At 38.7% G+C, this 20713-nt stretch overlaps 1 protein-coding gene across 2 annotated transcripts in view; it reads right to left on the bottom strand.

The window, feature by feature from the left end:
- Positions 1 to 20713, bottom strand: part of SOS1 (SOS Ras/Rac guanine nucleotide exchange factor 1) — a gene marked incomplete at both ends in the record, with an annotated part of 118765 nt that overhangs the window by 13187 nt on the left and 84865 nt on the right. For both annotated transcript variants that reach the window (XM_080711183.1, XM_080711182.1), the window contains 7 exons: positions 7911 to 8028; positions 8464 to 8626; positions 13030 to 13149; positions 14296 to 14518; positions 16529 to 16632; positions 17059 to 17181; positions 18160 to 18241. In XM_080711183.1, coding sequence (XP_080567309.1) covers positions 7911 to 8028; positions 8464 to 8626; positions 13030 to 13149; positions 14296 to 14518; positions 16529 to 16632; positions 17059 to 17181; positions 18160 to 18241 — 933 coding nt within the window. The remainder of the gene's footprint in view (positions 1 to 7910; positions 8029 to 8463; positions 8627 to 13029; positions 13150 to 14295; positions 14519 to 16528; positions 16633 to 17058; positions 17182 to 18159; positions 18242 to 20713) is intronic.

A 20713-nucleotide genomic window follows, 5' to 3' on the forward strand; every position in this document is an offset into this window, starting at 1 on the left:
TTATAAGTATCAAATTCTTTTTTTTTTTTTTTTTTTGAGGGTCTGGGGATGAAAACCAGGGGCATTCGACCTCTGAGCTCCACCCCCAGCCCTATTTTTTTATTCTTTATTTTGAAGCAGGGTCTCACTGAGTTGCAGAGGGCCTCACTAAGTAGCTGAGGCTGTCCGCGAACCGCAATCCTCTGGTCTCAGCCTCCTGAATGCTGGAGTTACAAGTGTACGCCACCACACCCGGCTTTAAGTATCAAATTCTTCTGTGAAAGACTAAAGCTTATAGATATTCAAGGAAAGGCGAGAACAAATTTTAAAAAAATTAACACATTTTTTAGGAAGAAAAACCAATTCTCCATATCTTCCATATCATAGCTACTTGATTTAATTCACAGTTTGGTTAAAGGAACTTTATCACTAATGATACCTATTTCTGGCAAAAGGGAAAAATGCTAGACACATAAGATCACATTTTCTCCTTATTCAACTTTTGAGGTCCCATAATAGGGTGTTAGGATTTGCAAGTCAGTGGTCGTCCTGTATGAGTAGGCGTACTCTTGGGAATGTATGTGGTTTTGAAAGCCTGTCCAACACAGGGCTGCATAGAGTTTATGACCATTCTGTCTTCAGTACTTCCAGATTTAATGACCATGGTAATTGAGCTCCTGCTGCCCCATCAGCAGGCTCGAGGGGGCACCCCTAGCTATCTGGCTCTAGGGGCGCTTTAGTTCCTTTCCTCTCTAGCACAAATGTTCTGGAGCGGGCTCTGCTGCTTTGTACTTGTGTGGTCTTGTGCAAATCGCTCCAGTCTCCCTATGGCTCAGTTACCTCATCTGTAGTGAAGGTAGGAGGGTGCTTTATAAGGAAATGAGTGAATTTTTATATCAGGTTCAGAACAGGGCCTGACCCAAACAAGCATTAATTAGCTATGATTGCAAGTGTTGACTGCATCTTGCCTTATTCTCTTATGCTTCTGCCTTTTCTGCCCAAAGTACTGAATGCTGCTTTAGCAAAAGCAAGAGTGTAGATATCTGGGTTCATTTATTCAACATGAATATCTGAGTTTTGGCTGTATGTCAAGTGCTGCATTAGAGCTACACATACAAAGATGAACAAGGCACAGTCCCTAGCTGGAGGAGTCCAGAGCTTGAACGTGGACCACTATGGTAGTTTGGTAAGTGCTATAATAGGAGGCACTGTGCTAGCAGTAATGCCTAAGATGCTGTAAGGAGGTGTGTGTGTGCCTTAGCCTGTCTTGAGCTGATGAGATTAGAAAAAGCTTCGCAGATGAGGAGATGCTTAGAATAAATGTCAAAAACTGAACAAAAACTAAATGAGTAGAATAAGAGAGAGGTCATTCTAAGCAAAGTTACAGGTGCACTGATTTGTGGTGAAACTTGGAAGGGATGATACTAGAGACTTATTTACTTACTTATTCGTACTGGGTATGGAACTCAGGGGCTTTCTAGCTCCAGGCTACACTCCCAGATCTATTTTATTTTTTATTTGGAAACAGGGTCTCACTAAGTTGCTGAGTGCCTAAGTAGCTGAGGCTGGCTTCGAACCTGTGCAATCCTTCTTTCTCAGCCTCTCAAATACTGGGATTACAAGTGTGCGCCACCATGCCTGGCTACCTACTTGATTTTAAAAACCATCCAGGTATTAGGTGTAGTAGGCATTTGTCTGTGTCTCAGCACCTAGGCCATTTGCCATGACACACTGATACATTCATAAAACAAAGTTATTGCATTCTCTAGAAGGCACAGGTTCTTTTACTTTCAGCAAGTTACATCAACCATTTAGCTCAAGGTTGGATCTAGCAAACATGCATATTCAATGACTGCCCAAATCAACTTTCCGTATTAGTCACAAATGGATGGCTCACCCCTGAAGAGTTTGTGGGTAGTGGCACTTGGAGTGGGTCATGAAGTAGCTTTTGTTAAAAAGCTTCACTGTTATCCAGGAGGTGGACAGGGGATTACAGCCATCTTTACATTCTAGGATGACACCAGCAGTACTGAGAGCAGGAACAGCAGTGAGCAGGCTGTCAACAGTCTTGTGAGGTGACAAGTGCTGCCCTATGGTTCTAAGGGGACAGAGTGGACGGGATACATATTTAAGAGGACGACTCCCCCAAGGACTTATTAAATAGTTTGGTAAGAGGTGGGGGATGTCAAAGAGTCAGAACTTTGCTTTGGCAACTGAGTGGTGGTATGATGGTGACACGATAGGACAAGGGCATGACAAGCTTATGGAGTGTGACAGGTGTAAAAGTCTACTTGACTGAAGTTGTAAGAATGCTAATCAGTAGTACCTTGAGGCAGTTCATAAGAAAGTTTGGAAATTATGCCTAATTGATATCTAGTTGAAATAAAAAATGATCATAGCAGTGGTGTCCAAACTGTATTACCACTAACATATATAATACAAACATTATACAAATATATCTTATATATGCATTATATATAAAATTTTGAAATTAAAAAATAATTTGATTATATATAATTAAAAATTTTTAATGAAAAATGTAGAAACTGTGTGCATATATATGAATGATAGAGACCTGAGTATAATATACTAGTAAAGCTTAATTTTTCTTTTGTATCTTTTTGAAAATATAAATAACTGGGTGTGGTGGCACATGCTTGTAATCCAGGAATTTGGGAGGTTGAGACAGAGGATCGTGGTTCGCAGCCAGCCTCAGCTACTTAGTGAGGCCCTGAGCAACTCAGTGAGACCCTGTTTCAAAATAAAGAATAAAAAATAGGGCTGAGGGTGGAGCTTGGAGGTAGAATGCCCCTGGGTTTCATCCCCAGAACAAAACAAAAACAAAAACAAAAACAACCCAAAAAAGAATAGAAGGTCTAGTTGTTCCTGTATTTCAACAGGTCACACACCCTGCTCTGAAGGCTGTTGACATTCTCTACTCTGTCACTGTATTTGAGTAGAGCATTATGACATAAATAACCAAGTGGGTAAAATTTCTTCTTCTTTTTTTTTTTTGTGGTGCTGGGGATGGAACTAGGGGCATTCTATCTCCAAGCTAAGCCCCAGCCCTATTTTTTATTCTTTATTTTGAAACAGGGTCGGTCTCACTAATTGCAGAGAGCCTCACTAAGTAGCTGAGGCTGGCTGTGAACGTGCAATCCTCCAGTCTCCACCTCCCAGGTACTGGGATTACAAGTGTGTGCCACCACGCCCGTTAGGTTTCATCTTTTTTTTTTTTTTTGGTGGTACTAGGAGTGGAATCCAGGAGCTTTCTACCTCTGGGCTACACACCCAGACCTATTTTTATATTTTATTGGAAACAGGGTCTCACTAAGTTGCTGAGAACCTCACTAAGTAGCTGAGGCTGGCTGTGAACCTGTGCGATCCTCCTGTTTCAGCCTCTCAGGTACTGGGATTACAAGCATGTACCACCAGGCTTACACTTTGATTTATACATTTCTACAATACAGTACTACACTTACAACACAGTGCTGTAATTATTTTTCTGCTCTCTCAAGGAAGCAGAAACTCTGAGACTATGTCTTATTTGTCCATTCTTAGCACATAGCCCTGGGCTTGGCACATAAACATCAACAAATGGTTTTTAGTGAATGAAAGCAGCATATTTCAGAATAGGAGAGCATTTGGAGACTAGACTATATATGTGATTGACATACAGTTCATTTCTAAAATAGAAAAATAGCAAGAATGGAGACAAAGCAAATTTATAAACAAACAAAAGCACCAGGACACAAGATCAGAACTGAGTAAAAAGAGCAAAGCGATGTTTCAGGTTTGGCTCACAGATGAGAAAACTATTGAGGCACAGCTTTTTCCTCAGAGAAAATGTTAGTTTACCTACAATATAGACCAGAAGACTAGATACAGATCTGAAGCCCAGCAGAGCTTTGGAAGGAAAAATTACCCTATGTTTTCTCTGTAAATGGTATACTACTCACAAAAAGAAAATAATTCTGGTAAGGTGAGAGAGGAATTAAAAGTGTTATTAGTCCCAACTCTCCCCTAAAGAACAGGAGAATAGTATCTAGAATGAAAGATAAGAATCTGGAAGGAGTGTCTACACATCGCCATAGAGGCAAAATGGGATTCAGAAGCAGCGAAACATTTGGCTTTCCTTAATTAACAGCTGCCAGGATAGTTTCAGGGTCTGCTGGCCGTTAGCTTGTGGATAGACAAGGTCTTCCTAGAGCAGCAGGACTGACCAGGAGTAGTTTCAGATAAAATAGCTCAAAAGAGCAGAGGCTTAGGTACCAGGAATATGAGCAGGAAGGGTAGGAAGCAGGCAGGGGATTTTCTGTGTGTCCAGCAAACTACACCATGTGTGCATTCACTCATCAAATCACACATCTCACCTAAAAGCACCTTAATGGAACCATACCCTCAATTTAGGCCTGCAACTTCCTTTTCCTACTTAATATACTATAAATATGGATAAATAAGGGTTTTGTCAGTTTATAAACATCTGAGAGGCTTTTTTTTTTTTGTGTGTGTGTGGTACTGAGGATTGAACCCTGAGGCATTCTACTTTTGAGCTACACTTCCAGCCCTATTTTATTTATTTGAAAACAGGGTCTTACTAGGTTGATGCAAGTCTCGCTACTTGCTGAAGCTGTCCTTGAACCTGTGAGCCTCCTGTCTCAGCCTCCCAAGTACTGAGATTACAGGTGTGTACCACCATACCTGGTTCTAAGAGAGAGTGTTTTAGAGTTTAGTTGGTATGGATAAGTATGTGTCAGACAAATGGGTGGGGCAGTAGGGGCCAAAGAATGAGTCTCATGATGGGCCCAGAGGTTTCTTTTTCATCTATGCATCCTAGACACCAGAGGATATCATGAGCACCATGACTGTAAGCTCAGTAAGCACTGTGGCTATGTATTTTTACTCTTATAAGCACCTGACAGTTTTGGGTACTTAGTAGGTAGAGAATATTGGTCAACAGACTGAAGTGAACATCAGACCCATGCAGATCCTTCCCAAATCCCTTGTATGAACTAGTGCGAGAGTCATCACATTTAAGAGTAAATGATGGCCGGGTGTGGTGACACATGCTTGTAATCCCAGCATTTGGGAGCCTGAGACAGGAGGATCAGGGCTCGCGGACAGCCTCAGCTACTTAGTGAGGCCCTTTGCAACTCAGTGAGACCCTGTTTCAAAATAAAGAAAAAAAAAATAGGTGTAGCTCAGAGGTAGAATGCCCCTGGGTTCCATCACCAGTATTGCAAAGAGTAAAACAAATCAATAGATATGAAAAAGATATGTGGCAAATAAGAACAATTAAAAAAAAAACTGTAGCTGGGCATAGTGGCACATGCTTGTAATTCCAGCTTTCGGAAGGCTGAGATTGGAGGATCGTGATTTGTGGACAGCCTCAGCTACTTAGTAAGGCCCTTGGCAACTTACTGAGACCCTGTTTCAAAATAAAGAATAAGAAACTGGGCTGGGGGTTGTAGCTCAGAGGTAGAATGCTCCCAGCGTCCATTCCCAGTACTGCAAAAAAAAAAAGAAAGAATGCTAGTGTTTTTATTTCTCACTCCTTGTGCTGGGGATCAAATCCATATCCTCATACATAGTAGGCAAATACTCTACCACTGGTCTACATTCCCCAAGCCTTTTTATTTGGAAACATGGTCTTGCTAGGTTGCTGAGAGCCTCACTAAATTGCTTAGGCTGGCTCTAACCCTGCGATCTTCTTGTCTCAGCCTCCCAAGTACTGGGATTACAAGCATGCCCCACCATGCTCGGCTTTATTTATATTTTAAAACAGGGTCTTGCTAGGTTAATGAGAGTCTAACTACTTGATGAGGCTGTTCTCAAACCTGTGATCCTCCTGTCTCAGCCTCCTAAGTACTGGGACTACAGGCATGCACCACCATGCCCAGAGAAAGATATATATTCTTAACATGACAAAATGCAACTAACCAAGTACATAGCAAAATTAGACTTTTCCCAATGAAAATTAGTTCAAAATAGCTGCTTTAAAACCATTTTTTAATTTTTGAGAAGTTAATAACCAATTCATAGCTTAGAATTAAAATCAAAGGAAGAGAAACTAGATCATTGTTTGTTGACATTAAGATTTAGAAAAGTATTCTTTCCAAATGAATTAATTGTTCCAATTTTATTTTTGGGACATTTGTTCTGCCATCATCACAAAGTTCATCTGGGAAAATAAACAGAATTGGCAAAGAAAGTACTAATGAACTAACCTGATCATATATGAGAACACTATACAGCAAGCTTTCTCTGTCTTGTCATCACTGACACTTTGGAGGATATTTCTTTTTATGGAGGACTGTCCTGTACTTTGTGGGACATTAGCAACATTCTTGTCCTCTACTAACTAGATGCCTGCACCATCATCCCAATTAAGAAGAAAAAAGTCTCTAGACATCACTAAGTGTTCCTTGAGAATCAATGATAAGTGACAATAACTACAACTGTGTATAAGAAAGCAATATGTATTTAAAGGAAGAGGTAGATTAGATGAACTTCCTAAGGTTTCTAATATTAGAAATAACAGAAATCAGCTGCGCATCGTGGTGCATGCTTGTAAACCCCAGCATTTGGGAGGGTGAGACAGGAAGATCGGTTCAAAGACAGCCTCAGCTACTACTTAGTGAGGCCCTTTGTAGCTCAGTGAGACCCTGTTTCAAAATAAAGAATAAAAAATAGGGCTGGGGATGTAGCTCGGAGGTAGGATGCCCCTGGGTTCCATCCCCCGTACTGCCAAAAAAAAAAAAAAGGAAAGAAAGAAAAGAAATAATAGAAATCATAATGAAAAAGATGGCCAGATTACAAAATTTGGAACTAATATATGTCAACTAATATGTCAATATTTAAGGTATATAATTTCTCTTTAGTAAAAACTAAAAGGCAGATTGGTAAGAATATTTATAGCAGATATGAAAAAGGACACAGACAAGAAGGGATGAAAATATTAATCAAATGCATGAAAATGAGCTGGGCGTGGTGGCATACCCTTGTAATCCTAGTACTTGGGAGGCTGAGATGGGAGGACTGCAGGTTCACGGACAGCCTCAGCAATTTGTGAGGCTCTCTGTAACTTAGTGGGACCCAGTTTCAAAATAAAGAATGAAAAATCAGGTTGGGAGTGGAGTTTAGAGGTCAAATGTACCCCTGGGTTCTATCCCTAGTACCACCTCACACACACACACACACACACACACACACACACACACACACACAGTAGTTGGCCATAAAACCTGAGGAGTATAAAATATGGGAAAATATAATACATTACTTGGAGAAGATATCACAATATAACACTGTTACATGCAGTATAATTTAAAAGGATATATTAAAAAATAGTTGAGAAAAAGGCTAGGAGAAACTTTGTCACATACTGAAAAGACTAAATAGGGCCAGGCGTGGTGGTGTACGCTTGTAATCCCTGCGCTTAGGAGGCGGAGACAGGAGCATAGCCCGGAGGTAGAAGGGTTTCCAGGAACCCCAGTACCACCAAAAAGAAAAAGAAAAACAAAAAGGCTAAACAAGAGCTATGACAGAGATCATAGCTTCTATAAGCATTCAGAGCAGGGACCTGTATTTGGCTTGATCATTTTTTGGGGGAGAGATGCTGAGGATTGAATCCAGGGGTACTCTACATCTGAGCTATGTCCCCAGCCTTACTTTAATTTTTAAATAAGGTTTCACTAAGTTACAGAGGGCCTCACTAAATTGCTGAGGCGACCAAAAACCTGTGATTCTCCTGTCTCCGCCTCTCAAGTACTGGGATTACAATCTTGTGCCACCACATCCAGTTTCAGCTTGATCTTTAAAAGTCCCAATAGAAGAAATTCCAAGGGGATTCAGATGCTAAATATTTGTTAAATAAATATTCTCAGACATTTAATAAAATAAGTTACAAAAATTTAGGAAGAAATATTTACCAAAGAAAGGCACACATGGTGGATTAATAGACCTGAGTTTTGCCAAATATTTCTTATAGTGATCTTCACTCAATTCATGAGCTTCTTCTAAAATTTTCTTTTGGCGACTTGGTATTTGCTACAAGAGAAAAAAAAAATTTAGAAGGCTGCGGTTTACAAAAGTTATCACAGGTCTTACCAAAAATGTTAGGCTAACAATAAGGCCCAGACACAAAAGTATCAGTTTGACTTTAAGAACATAATACTATTTCAAAAAACTATTTTATATACTCTAGTACAAACTTAAAGTGTATTTTGTTGACCATTCCTCACAAAATTATGTAAACATTTATATAGTATATTATAAATAAGTTCAGTATAATTTTTTTTTCTTCTAACAAGCTGGGACCTGTGAATGCATTTTAAGTTGCCAATTCATTATACATTTAAGATACTCCTATCTTTGAACCTGCTATTGAAAAGACAGGTGAGACATTTAAGTTAAAGATCACAAGTGTTAATATTCTGGCTTTTATAATAGGCAATAAAAGTTCATTAAAAAATGTACACCTACCTCAAATGTGTGGTCTAGTCTGTAAACAGGTGATGAGTTCATAGCACTAACAACCTCTAGGACACCATTGAAATTGTTCAGCTCTTGAAAGACTTGGAGAATCTCAATTATTCGACTTACTACAGCTACTCTTTCTTCTAAATTTTCAGTTTCTACAATACATCTGTCAATCAAAAACAAAATAAGAATTAAAAAATATTTTGAAGTTTTTCTTTTTCTTTTTTTTGTGGGTCTGGGGATGGAACCCAGGGGCATTCGACCTCCAAGCTACACCCCCTGCCCTATTTTTCAGTCTTTATTTTGAAACTGGGTCTCACTGAGTTTCAGAGGGCCTCACTAAGTAGCTGAGGCAGTTCGCAGACAGGAGGATGGCATATTTAAAACATTAGCCAAACCATTTCAAGTGTATTCTAAATAATTAAAGATGTATAACAAGTATAATTTATAATTTTTATCTTTTATTTAACTTTTTCAGTTATTGTTAACTAGGTGTATAAACTAAGATTGCCTCTATTTTTGTTTTGGTAGTGTTGGGGATTGAACTCAAGAGGTGCTTTACCACTGAGCTACATCCCCAGCCCTTTTTAAATTTTGAAACAAGGTCTCACTAAAGTACCATGCACTAGTCTTGAACCTGCAATCCTCTTGTCTCAGCCTCCCAAGTACTGGGATTATAAGCCTGTGCCACACTGCTTAGCTCTTACATAGCTTTTTATTTCAATTCTAATACATATCCCTAGCTAGTAAGAATCTCTCAAATTGAAAAGTCAGGAAATGGCCTTCATCTAAATACCCTATTAAAGCCAGGCGTGGTGATGCACGCTTGTAATCCCAGTGCTTGGGAGGCTGAGACAGGAGGATTGCACAGGTTCAAAGCCAGCCTCAGGTACTTAGTGAGGCTCTCAGCAACTTAGACCCTGTTTTCAAATAAAGTATAAAATAGGTTTAAGGGGATAGCCTGGAGGTAGAAAAGCCCCTGAGTTCCACCCCCAGTACAATAAATAAATAAACAAATATAAATACCCTATTAAAAACAGGACAGAATAAAGTGGCCTCTACCTCTTTTCAGATCTGACATTTTAATTATTATGGTGGGAAATGGCTTCTGTGCACTAGAGTTATTTAACTCAATAATGAAGAAATCAAGAAGTGACAGGGGGCAAATTTAAAGTTTTTTTTTTTTAGAAGCAAATTATGTTTAATAGTGTAAAAGAAGGAAACCAGAACTTTTAAAATGACTTTGAATGCTTATTTCTTTATGGAAATTGCTTTTATATCTTTATCTCTATGTCACTGGCTTGCTGATTCTGATAGTCCCAATATGATCTGTGGAAATCTCAAAACATCTTTATAAAAGACTACTCATGGTGGTGCGCACTTGTAATTCCAGTATTTGAGAGCCTGAGACAGGAGGGTCAGGGCTTGCGGACAGCTTCAGCTACTTAGTGAGGCTCTTTGCAATTCAGTGAGACCCTGTTTCTTCTTTTTTGGTGGTACTGGGGTTCCTGGAAGCCCTTCTATATCCGGGTTACACTCCCAGACCTATTTTTTTATTTTTGGAAACAGGGTCTCTTACGCCAGCACGGCTGGCTTCGAACCTGCGCGATCCCTGTCTCTGCCTCCCAAGCACGGGGATTACAAGCGTGTGCCAACACGCCTAACGACCCTGTTTCAAAATAAGGAATAAAAATTTGGGCCGGGCGTGGTGGCGCATGCTTGTAATCCCAGCATTTGGGAGGCTGAGACAGGAGGATTGTGGTTTGCGGACAGCCTCAGCTACTTAATGAGGCCCTTTGCAATTCAGTGAGACCCTATTTCAAAGTAAAGAATAAAAAATAGGGCTGGGGGTGTAGCTCGGAGGTAGACTGCCCGTAGGTTCCATCCCCAGTACCACAATAAAATAAATAAATAAATAAAATAAAATTAAAAAAGACTACTTAAAAAATCTTTTATCTTCACTCAAAAAAATTATAACCAATACATGCAGCTCTAATCCCTGGCTACTTGTTATAGAATCACACTGAATTCTGAGCTTTTAACACAGCAGCACAAGGAGCTCTGCTGAACTACTCCAGTAAAACTGGTGAAAATTATTAAATATGTAAGACCCCCACCAAGAAACCCCCAATCACAACACAGTCTCTCGAAGTGGCCCCATGGATACACAGGAAATGAAGAAATGTCTTGGAAAAATATAAAAGACTCCAGTGAGAGAGGGTATTTCAGCTAAGACTGCCCCCTTCCTTCTGGAGCATCCACTGCAGATGCTGCAGCCAAGAACACCAAGCCAAGTGGGGTCTCTCCTTCCTGGAAGAGCAAACTTCAGCATTGCTTATCCTGCCTTCAGATCCTATTGCTGAGGCTAAGTGCTGGCTGAGTTGCAGCTGAGAAGTGGGACTTCCTTTTGCCCAGCTCTCTTTTCTGGAATGGAGCCTCTACCTGGGGTGCAGAGAGTTGAGCCACTGAGGAAACCCTTGGTCTGGTTCCATGTCAAAAGAGCCAAGTAAGAGGACCTGCGGCAACACCATCCTTCCCCTCGGCACCCCACACCTGTACTCCTCAACTCAGCACTAAATTCCTAGAGCAGGACTGTCATGAAGAAATGATATTCTCCCTAGCTCCGAGCCCTGTTTCAAACAAATTTGTCCTAATCTCTTGTAATTTGAAATAGTGTGTGGAAGGTTGAAACCTAAAGATGCTCTCAAGAACAATGTAGGTTGTGGTGAAAAGCAACCGGGAGAAGATTTGGCAACACAATGAAGATACTGAAGACACAGCCTAAGCCGTAGGTCAGCTAGTTGCGGGAGAACCAGGACACTCAAGCTGAGTATGAAGGGCTGGGGCCCACTCGCCATTCGAGAAGCCACATCTTGACTGGATTAATATGTGTGGCAACTTGTGCCACCAGGGGATTGTTGACAACACAGCAATTACCTGGCGACCAGTGGATTAACCACTGGGTGTTATGGCGAGGGAAGGAGTGGATGAAAGCGCGATCAGTACCACTGGTCTTGGTCTTCCCAGGGTGACTATGGGCACAACCAGATTTAACCTCCCTGAGGAAGGAAGATTCCAGATTAAGTGTGTGTGTGTGTGTGTGTGTGTGTGTGTGTGTGTGTGAGAGAGAGAGAGAGAGAGAGAGAGAGAGAGAGAGAGAGAGAAGGAGGGAGGTCAGGTTTCACTAAATAATCTCACCAGTCATTGAATAAATAACAAGTCCTGGAAGGGAGAGAGTAGTACTTAGAGTTGCTAATATATATTAACTAAAATTTCAAGTTTATAATGAAAATTACAAAGCATGCAAATAGGAAAGTATGACTCATATACTGGAATGAAAGCAGGGACAGAAACTGTCTGTGAGATTGACTGGATGTCAGATTTTACAGAAAGATTTCAAAGCAGCCATTATGAGTATGTTCACAGAGCTAAAGGACAGCATGATAAAGTAAAGGATGGTGTGATGGCAATATGCACCAAGACAGAAAGGATATCATTAGAGAGGTAGAAATTATACAAAGAACCAAACAGAAATTCTGGAATTGGAAAGTACAATAACTGAAATAAGAAGCTGAAGGGGCTCAAAAGAAAAAAAAAATCAGTTAAAATGAAGGCAAAATAAAAATACTCCTGCACAGGTTTAGCTTGGAGGTAGAATGCCCTCTGGGTTCAATTTCCAGTGCCACGGGGAGAAAAAAAAAAAAAAAAAAAAAAAGCCGGGCGTGGTGACGCACGCTTGTAATCCCTGTGTTGGGGAGGCAGAGACAGGAGGATCGTGCAGGTTCGAAGCCAGCCGCACTGGCTTAAGAGACCCTGTTTCCAAATAAAATATAAAATACATCTGGGAGTGTAGACTGGTGGTAGAAGTGTTCCATCCCCAGTACCACCAGAAAAAAAAAAAAAAATCCCAGACAAACATAAACTGAGAGCATTTGTTGCTAGCTGACCCACTGCACCAGACACACTAGAGGAAATTCTTCTCAGGCTGAAAGCAAGTGATCTCAGATGGTAATGCAAATTGACACCAAGAGCATCAATAAAGGTAATATGTACTTATGAAAGACACTATAAACGCATATTTTCTTCATTTCTTCTCTTATCTGATTTAAAAAGCAACTGTATAAAATACTGTGTATAAATGTACTAGGTAATACAGAAATAATATAACATGTAATATACGGCCAGTAACAGCAGAGGCGGTGAGAGCACAGCTATAGTAGGTTAAGAGGATGAAGACAAGCGGTGAATAATCAAAACAAGGTATTGTTGAATTTGCATCATTAATTAGATGTTACATGTATTACAGTACCACAAAAAGGAGAGAAGACAGCTACATAGGAACAACATTTCTCTTTATCACTGGAATTGTTGCTATATATCTGAATCTGATTATAAGTTATGGAGTATATATTTTATATGGTAAACCCTGAGATAAGCACTCAAATAGTCACCCAAAGCAAAAGAAAGGAAGAGGGGAACAAAAAGGCAAGCAACATAAGAACTAAACTTGCACCGACATCCATAACACAGCTAACTGCAATAAAACGTAAGCATGTCAAGAATACTTACTTCTCAAACCACAGAGTGAGATTAGTAGTGTGTCGGATCATTTTCAGAAGATTAGGAGAATTAATTTCTTTGTCTTCTTTTGTCCACACACTTCCAACTAATTCTGATGGCTGTACAGCTCTAAAATCATCAACACAAAATGCCTTACTTAATAAATACCTTTTATTAAGTAAATGAAATATATAAAAGCTATATCCCTGCCATATGACTTTTTCTCTTTCACTAAAAAAAGGCTTATGAAAACAATGTATAACAAAAAATCATGATTATGCATTTTTCTCTATAGGTTTTAAAAATATATTTTAAAATATATCTTATAAATATACCTTTGTTATTGTTTTAGACATGGTTAAGATTTTGCACAGCATCCTTCCTAGCAATTATAAATATTATTTAAGAAATCAGGGTGACCAAGTAGTTATTTTAATAATGATATCTAATAATAAATCCAAAGAGAGTAAGTAATCACTAAAATTCATAAATCTTCCTCCCTCCCTTTCCTTCTTTTTCTTTACTCTTTCCTTGTCTAAAGAGAGGGTGGGGGAATAAGTTACTATGAAAGAGTCCTGGAAAATAAATGAAATAGATTCTAACATAATTTGGGGACTATGATGATCTTTGGTGGAAGGAGTTATATAAATTTAACTGCCTGTTCTCATTTAGTTATTAAAAATTATTTAGTTTGAGATTCTAAATGGAATTTAAGAGTAGTTATATCAGAGGAAGTAGTTATATCAGAGACAGTAATTTTATCGATGTAGAATAATAATAGAAATGTAGAATAATAAACTGAAAAGGGCTATCACCGGCCACGACTGAAGGTTACCACAATGTGCTAAACACCGTATATAAATTCACAATATACCACAAACCTCACAACAGCTCTGGTTGTGAGTTGACAGTAGGTACTATCATTAGTCTCATTGTATTCTTGAGGAAACTAAGAAGCAGAAGGATAAAAGTTATACAAGAAGGTTTAAAGTTGCCAAAGAACACCATGCCATGCCAATAACTGGCAAAGTAGGGATCTGAACCTAGCTTCACCACAAAGAAGTGACTGCAGAGAGAGATGGCATGCATTTAGACAGTACATCAGGGGACAAGAGGGTGAAGAATCAGAACAGCCCACCAGGCCTTATCACTACTAAAAACGTTGTGTACTATCTCACTGACCTCTGTGGCAACCCTACAGGGCAGAAACAGTATTGCACTTTAAAAATTAAATCTTTTGAAATGGATTTTCAGCTTGAATGTCAAATTACATACCGGTATAGATCTGATTCAAGTAAAGTGAGTTGTCGAGCAATTTCTATTGGGTGTAAGGTGAGCAGGTCGAAAGTCTCTATGTGTCCAGGTCTGCTTATATGCCACTCGACTGTGGGAGGTGAACTCTGAAATGTAATATTATGGCCGGGTCCATTGTCTCTTGCAATTTTTTTCCTTTGGATTATCTTAGTGATGGATTCAACCCATTTTTTCATTGCTTTCCCTGAAATACATTGTATTTTAAAATAATATTTAAAATTCTTTTTTAATATTTAAAATTTTAAACTATAAAATATCCTAGGTGACACCTAAATATATCTTTGCTATTAAAAGTTCAAGTTACTAAAATAAAAATTATAAGCTCCCCATTCCCAACCCCATCCTAATCTCATTGTTCCCCATGTGAGCAATAGGGTTCACAGTTTGATATATATTCTTTCTAAGTAAAATAAAAAAGTAAAATTTTTTCAGTACTAGGGATGGAACCCAGGAGCATTCTACATTTGAGCTACACCCCCAGCCCTATTTTGTATTCTTTATTATGAAACAGGGTCTCACTGAGTTGCAAAGAGCCTCATTAAGTAGCTGAGGCTGTCCACGAACCACAATCCTCCTGTCTCAGCCTCCCAAATGTTGGGATTACAAGAATGTGCTACCATGCCTGGCTAAAAAAGTAATTTAGTTGTAGAGATTTCTTTTTTTTATCTCTATTGTTCTGAACCTTAGTTCAAAGTAATACTTTATAATACTCTCCCCAAAAAGGTATATTCCAAACTGATTACAAGATTGATAAAGATAGATTATACATCCACTAATCTAATTAGTATCAAACTTTATTTTTTTGTGTGTATTACTGGGAATTAAACCCAGGGGCATTTTACCTCCAAGCTATACCCCAGCCCTATTTTTAATTCTTTATTTTGAAACAGAGTCTCTTATAGAGGGCCTAAGTAGCTGAGGCTAGCTGAGAACCTGTAATCTTCCCGTTTCAGCCTCCCCAATAAGCATTGTATTTTATAAGCCACACAATGTCAGAAGACTGGTTCCTCATATTAGTATGATTTTGATGTGCCTGTTTTGTACTGTCAGTAAAGCACTATATTTAACCCTTTCTCATTTTCATTTAGAGTATACAATAGAAGTTAATACAAATTAAGCCAGACACAATTGTGCACGCCTGTAATTCCAGCACTTGGGAGGCGAGACAGGAGGAATGTAGGTCCAAGTCCAGCCTCATCAATTTAGTGAGAACCTGTTTCAAAAAACAAACAAACAAAAAAGCAAAAAACAAAACAAAACATAAAGGTGGAAGTAAAGCTTCGAGGTAGAAGGTTCCTGGATTCAATTCCTAGTACCATAATAAACAAACAAACACATATTAAAATAAGTTAGTTAAGGATGTCCTTGAAGCCATTCAATCAGAGTAGTTTTAAAACTAGAAGGGGAACCTTGAGATCATCAAATCTAGCTCCTAATGTTTCTGATAAAGAAAGTGAAGTCCAAAGAATCCGTGTAGCCAGGCATGGTAGTGCATGCTTGTAATCCCGGTACTCCGGAGGATGAGATAGAAGGATCACAGTTTGCAACCAGCCTCAGCTACTTAGGCCCTTGGCAGCTCAGTGAGACCCTGTTTCAAAATAAAATAATAAAATATAGGGCTGGGGATGTAACTCAAAAGTAGTATCAGGTCTGTGGTGGTGATAAAATGGGCTTTCAGTAGAATGCCCTCTGCTGCCGCTCAGATTCCTGCTATCCCCTAACTGTGGCCCCTGGGATCTCCGTCAGTGGTGCTACAGAGGCTCATCAGTTTCTACATGTCCTGAGGTACACACACTTTTAGATAAGTAACCTAGCTTAACTGAGATTTTCTCTAACCAGTCCTAAATAATCAGTAAGTTGATTCACTAAGTGAAATACATTTGAGTCAGGAGGGTGATACTGAGCAATTTGGAGGTCTAAAGGTCGTTTGATAAAAAAAATTTTAACTTTTTCAAATGGTTGTGTTGGCATTATTATTAACATGTTTTAGGGATGTAGTTCAGTGGTAAAGAGCTTGCCTAGCATGCATGAAGCTCTGGGTTCAATCACCAGAAACACACACACACACACACACACACACACACACACACACACACACTCCCTTAAGAATACTGAACAAAACTTCAATGGACAGTACTATATTAGTACTTTTATTACATATAAAATTAGGCACCTAGAAAAAAACACCACATACCTCTTACTGTTCCAATAAACTCCTCCATTCGTTGCAGAAGATCGGCATCTCTTTCAAAATCATAAAAGTGGTGCTCTACCCAGTGCCGACAAACATTTAATACTCTGTGGCATTAACACAGAATTGAATTACATGGGAACTCCAACATGTTTACCACAAGAAATGTACAAATGAAAACAGAGTGCCAAATTAAATACTCTTATCAATGGCTGAAAACTTTCAAAATTCTATGTTAAGTCTTATACAATAATTTCTGATAACTGGTCTTTTGGGTTTGTTTATCTTTTGTGGTTCTGGGAGGGACATTCTACCTCAGAGCTAAACACCCCCTGCCCTATTTTTTTTTCTCTTTACCTCCCCAACACTGGGATTACAAGTGTGCGCCACCACGCCCGGCATAACTGCTCTTATTTAATTCATGCATTTTCCTTGTTACCTCCTCCTTGCTTGTGATAGGCCCTTATATTTTTCAAATTGAAACAAAAGTTTGGTAATGGCGTGCTTACTTCAGTCACTTATTTAATACTTACCGCAGTTGTACAGGCTGTATGTACTCTTTTCTAAACCTTTTTAGTTCTGCACTTAAAGGTTGATCTCCATTCTCTATAGCTATGCGATCAGCTTCTGTTGGCTCAGGCTCTGGAATTTCAAACCTAACATAAAACACAAAGAACTAATGAAAATATTAATCAGATCAAATTACACAAATAGAAATCCACAGAACTTCTCACTAGTCAGCATAATCAAGAAAATACTATTAAAATTACAAAAGAAATATACATCTGTGAAAACCAGTGAGGCTTCTATAATGTAAAGGTTAATAGTATTTTTAAAAGCAAGTTAATATTTGCCAATATAGGTTAAGCTAATTGGAAACATATTTTTTAAGCACAACCAATCTTTGAAAAGTCGGCTGCTCTTTGGAGTTAAAAACACTTTCCTTGCTGGACACGGTGGCAAACGCTTGTAATTCCCACGCGTGGGAGGCGGAGACAGGAGGGTTCGAAGCCAGCCGTGCTGGCTTAAGAGACCCTGTTTCCAAATAAAATTACAAAAAATAGGTCTGGGAGTGTAGCCCGGAGGTAGAAGGGCTCCCAGGAACCCCAGTACCACAAAAAACAAACAAACAAATATATAAAAAAATAGGTCTGGGAGTGTAGCCCAGAGGTAGAAGGGTTCTATCCCCAGTGTCAGTATCACCAAAAAAAAAAAAAAAAACCAAAACCAAAAACAAACCACTTTGTTTGATTATAGTATTTGCTTACTCACTGCTATTTTACCCAATATGTGGTATATTTCAAAACTTTTGTTTAGAATTTCTATATTATCAACTATTGAATTTCTAGAATTTAAATTATACATTTCTATATACTTGTTTAAATTTGAGTAACTCTATAAATCTGAAGCTTCAAATACTATGTTGCCATGTTAAAAAAAAAACCCTCTTAGTTTAGTTCTGCATTTAATAATCAAAGTTAACATGTTACTGTAAAGTAAATGGCTTCATTTATTTTAAAAGTACTTATGAACTGAAATTTAAAGCTCATCCAACATATTTCTGAGTAATGTGTTAGATCTTTGCTCAATCTCTCTAAAAAAATAAGAAGCTTACACATATAAAAATGACAGACCTTTCTATTATAAGACTCAGTAGTTCTTGAGGTTTGCAAAAGGATCTGTATGTTGTAAGAAATGTCCGAACAAAATTGGGATCTAAGAAGAAAAAGAAAAATATCTTATTAAAATTTTTAATTCAGAATGATCAAAACTATTTACATTTTCAAGAGATCAAAGTCAATTAAAAAGTCTCCAAATGTTTTTAACACACAGAATGCTTGGGCTTTGTAATGTACCCCTAGCTTTAGTGCTTCTTAAATCAGTGGTAAAAATACTGGTATCAAATTTTACATCTTGCCCTTTGTATACTCTGACCAGCTAATTTTAAACTCATCGTTGACCACAGGAATTCATAAGGAAGAAAGGCAAAAGCAGAGCACTGAACCAGACTCCCACCTGCTGCCAGGATCTCAGAGCATCACCAGTTGTCTTGTTTCCCTGGGAGGGGGGGGCAGTCTGAAGCTATAACCACAAGTTGTCCAGACGCCTTTAAATCATGTTAGAGGATATAACTAGAAATTGGATCATATAAAGTAGTATATTATGCTAAATTTTTATAAATTATTTTAATTGCCAAGAAGCCTTACTTAGAATGGCCTTACTTAGAACTGTTGGAAAATAGCTTGACGTGGTGGCACATGCTTGTAATCCCAGTAATTGAGAGGCTGAGAAAGGAGGATCATCGGTTCTTGGCTAGCCTCAGCTACTTAGTGAGATCCTGTTTCAAAATAAAGAATAAAAAATAGTGCTGGGAGTGTAGCTCAGATGTAGAATGCCCCTGGGTTCCATCCCCGTTACTGCAAGAAAAGAAAAGAAAAAAAAACTGCTGGAAAATGCTTACAAATACTTCCAAGCTATTAAAATTATTAAATGGCTGGGCGTGGTAGCTTGTAATCCCAGTACTTGGGAGGCTGAGATAGGAGGATCTCACAAGTTCAGTCAGCCTCTGCTACTTAGTGAGGCTCTCAGGAACTTAGTGAGACCCTGTTTCCAAATAAAATATCAAATAGGTCTGGAAGTGTAGCCTGGAGGTAGAAAGCCCCTAGGTTCCATCCCCAGTAACTAACCACAAACACACACACACACACACACACACACACACACACACACACACACACACTTATATGTACAAGCATTGTGTCAATTGTTGTTTTGGTCCTGTTCCTCCCCCCCCCTTTTTTTTTAATGGCACTGGGGATTGAACCCAGGGGCATTCTACCTTTGAACTATACCCCATAGCCTTATTTTTATTCTTTCTTTTCTTTTTTTTTTTTTGGTAGTACTGGGGATTAAATTCGGGGGCATTCTATCTCAAGCTACAACCCCAGCCCTTTTTTTTTATTCTTTATTTTGAAACAGGGTCTCATGAGTTGTGGAGGACCTCACTAAGTAGCTGAGGCTGACTGCGAACCTGGATCCTCCTGTCTTAGCCTTCCAAATACTGGGATTATGAGTGTGTGCTACCACGCCCAGTTTGTTCCCTACTTTTAATTCCTTTTATTTCAGGTAGTCACAATAAGAGTTAAGTCCTAAGAACAGGACTCTCCAACCTTTTCCATGAAAGAACCTACTCTTCATTTACATCTCCATGAAATAAAACAGGAGGCCCATGGAGACCACATTCCCAGGCCTGGCCAACATCATTCCTACTTGACAGTATTCTCCCAAGTTGTGGAGAAAGGGTACCATCATTAGCACAGGAGATCTGGGTCATCATCTTCTGCATAAAGAGGGGGAAGATACCTTCCCATACTGGGGGAAATAGTTCTATGTCTATAATTTATATTTTACCACTGTCCACACTTACTATAAGGGTTTTAAAAAGGAGGGGAAAGTATATTAACTTGAGTCTTTTTGGGAGCATTCTCCTATTTATATCATGTACTAGTAAACTCTCATTTATTGGTAAATTCACCTAGAGTAGGCAAATGCCTTTAATTTTGTTAGGCTACACATTGTGGATCAAAATGTAAAGGTATATTATCTTTTATTAGCATAGGATTTAGCAAAATTAGAATATACTTGAAAAATTTCTATTTAAGCTGATTCTATTTAATTAAGAGCCACCCTAAATTTAGTCTTTAAAATAAAATGTTTATAACGTAACTTTTTATCTTTGCAAATTTATGGGTTTATCACAAAACAGAAACAGATTTCTAATCTACTGATCTATGTGGTAAAAAGATAATGGACTGATAACAGACTGAGATAGCCTTGAGCTTAAAATTATAATACTTGAATAAGTTAAGGAAAAATTTACAGGCCGGGTGTGGTGGCGCACACTTGTAATCCCAGTACTTGGGAGGCTGAGACAGGAGGATCTTGGTGCATGGACAGCACCAGCTACTTAGTGAGGCCCTCTGCAATTTAGTGAAACCCTGTTTCAAAATAAAGAATAAAAAATAGGGCTGGGGGTGTAGCTCAAGGTAGACTGCCCCTGGGTTCCATCCCCAGTACTGCAAAAAGAAAAAAAAAAAAGAAAAAAGAAAAAAAAAACTTACAGAATAACAATACATTGGTTTTAAATGCTCTATTTTCCTTTAGCTTTATGCCTTCTAGGGCTAGAGT

The sequence above is a fragment of the Muscardinus avellanarius genome, assembly GCF_963383645.1.
Source record: "Muscardinus avellanarius genome assembly, chromosome: 15".
Classification (NCBI taxonomy): Eukaryota; Metazoa; Chordata; class Mammalia; order Rodentia; family Gliridae; genus Muscardinus; species Muscardinus avellanarius.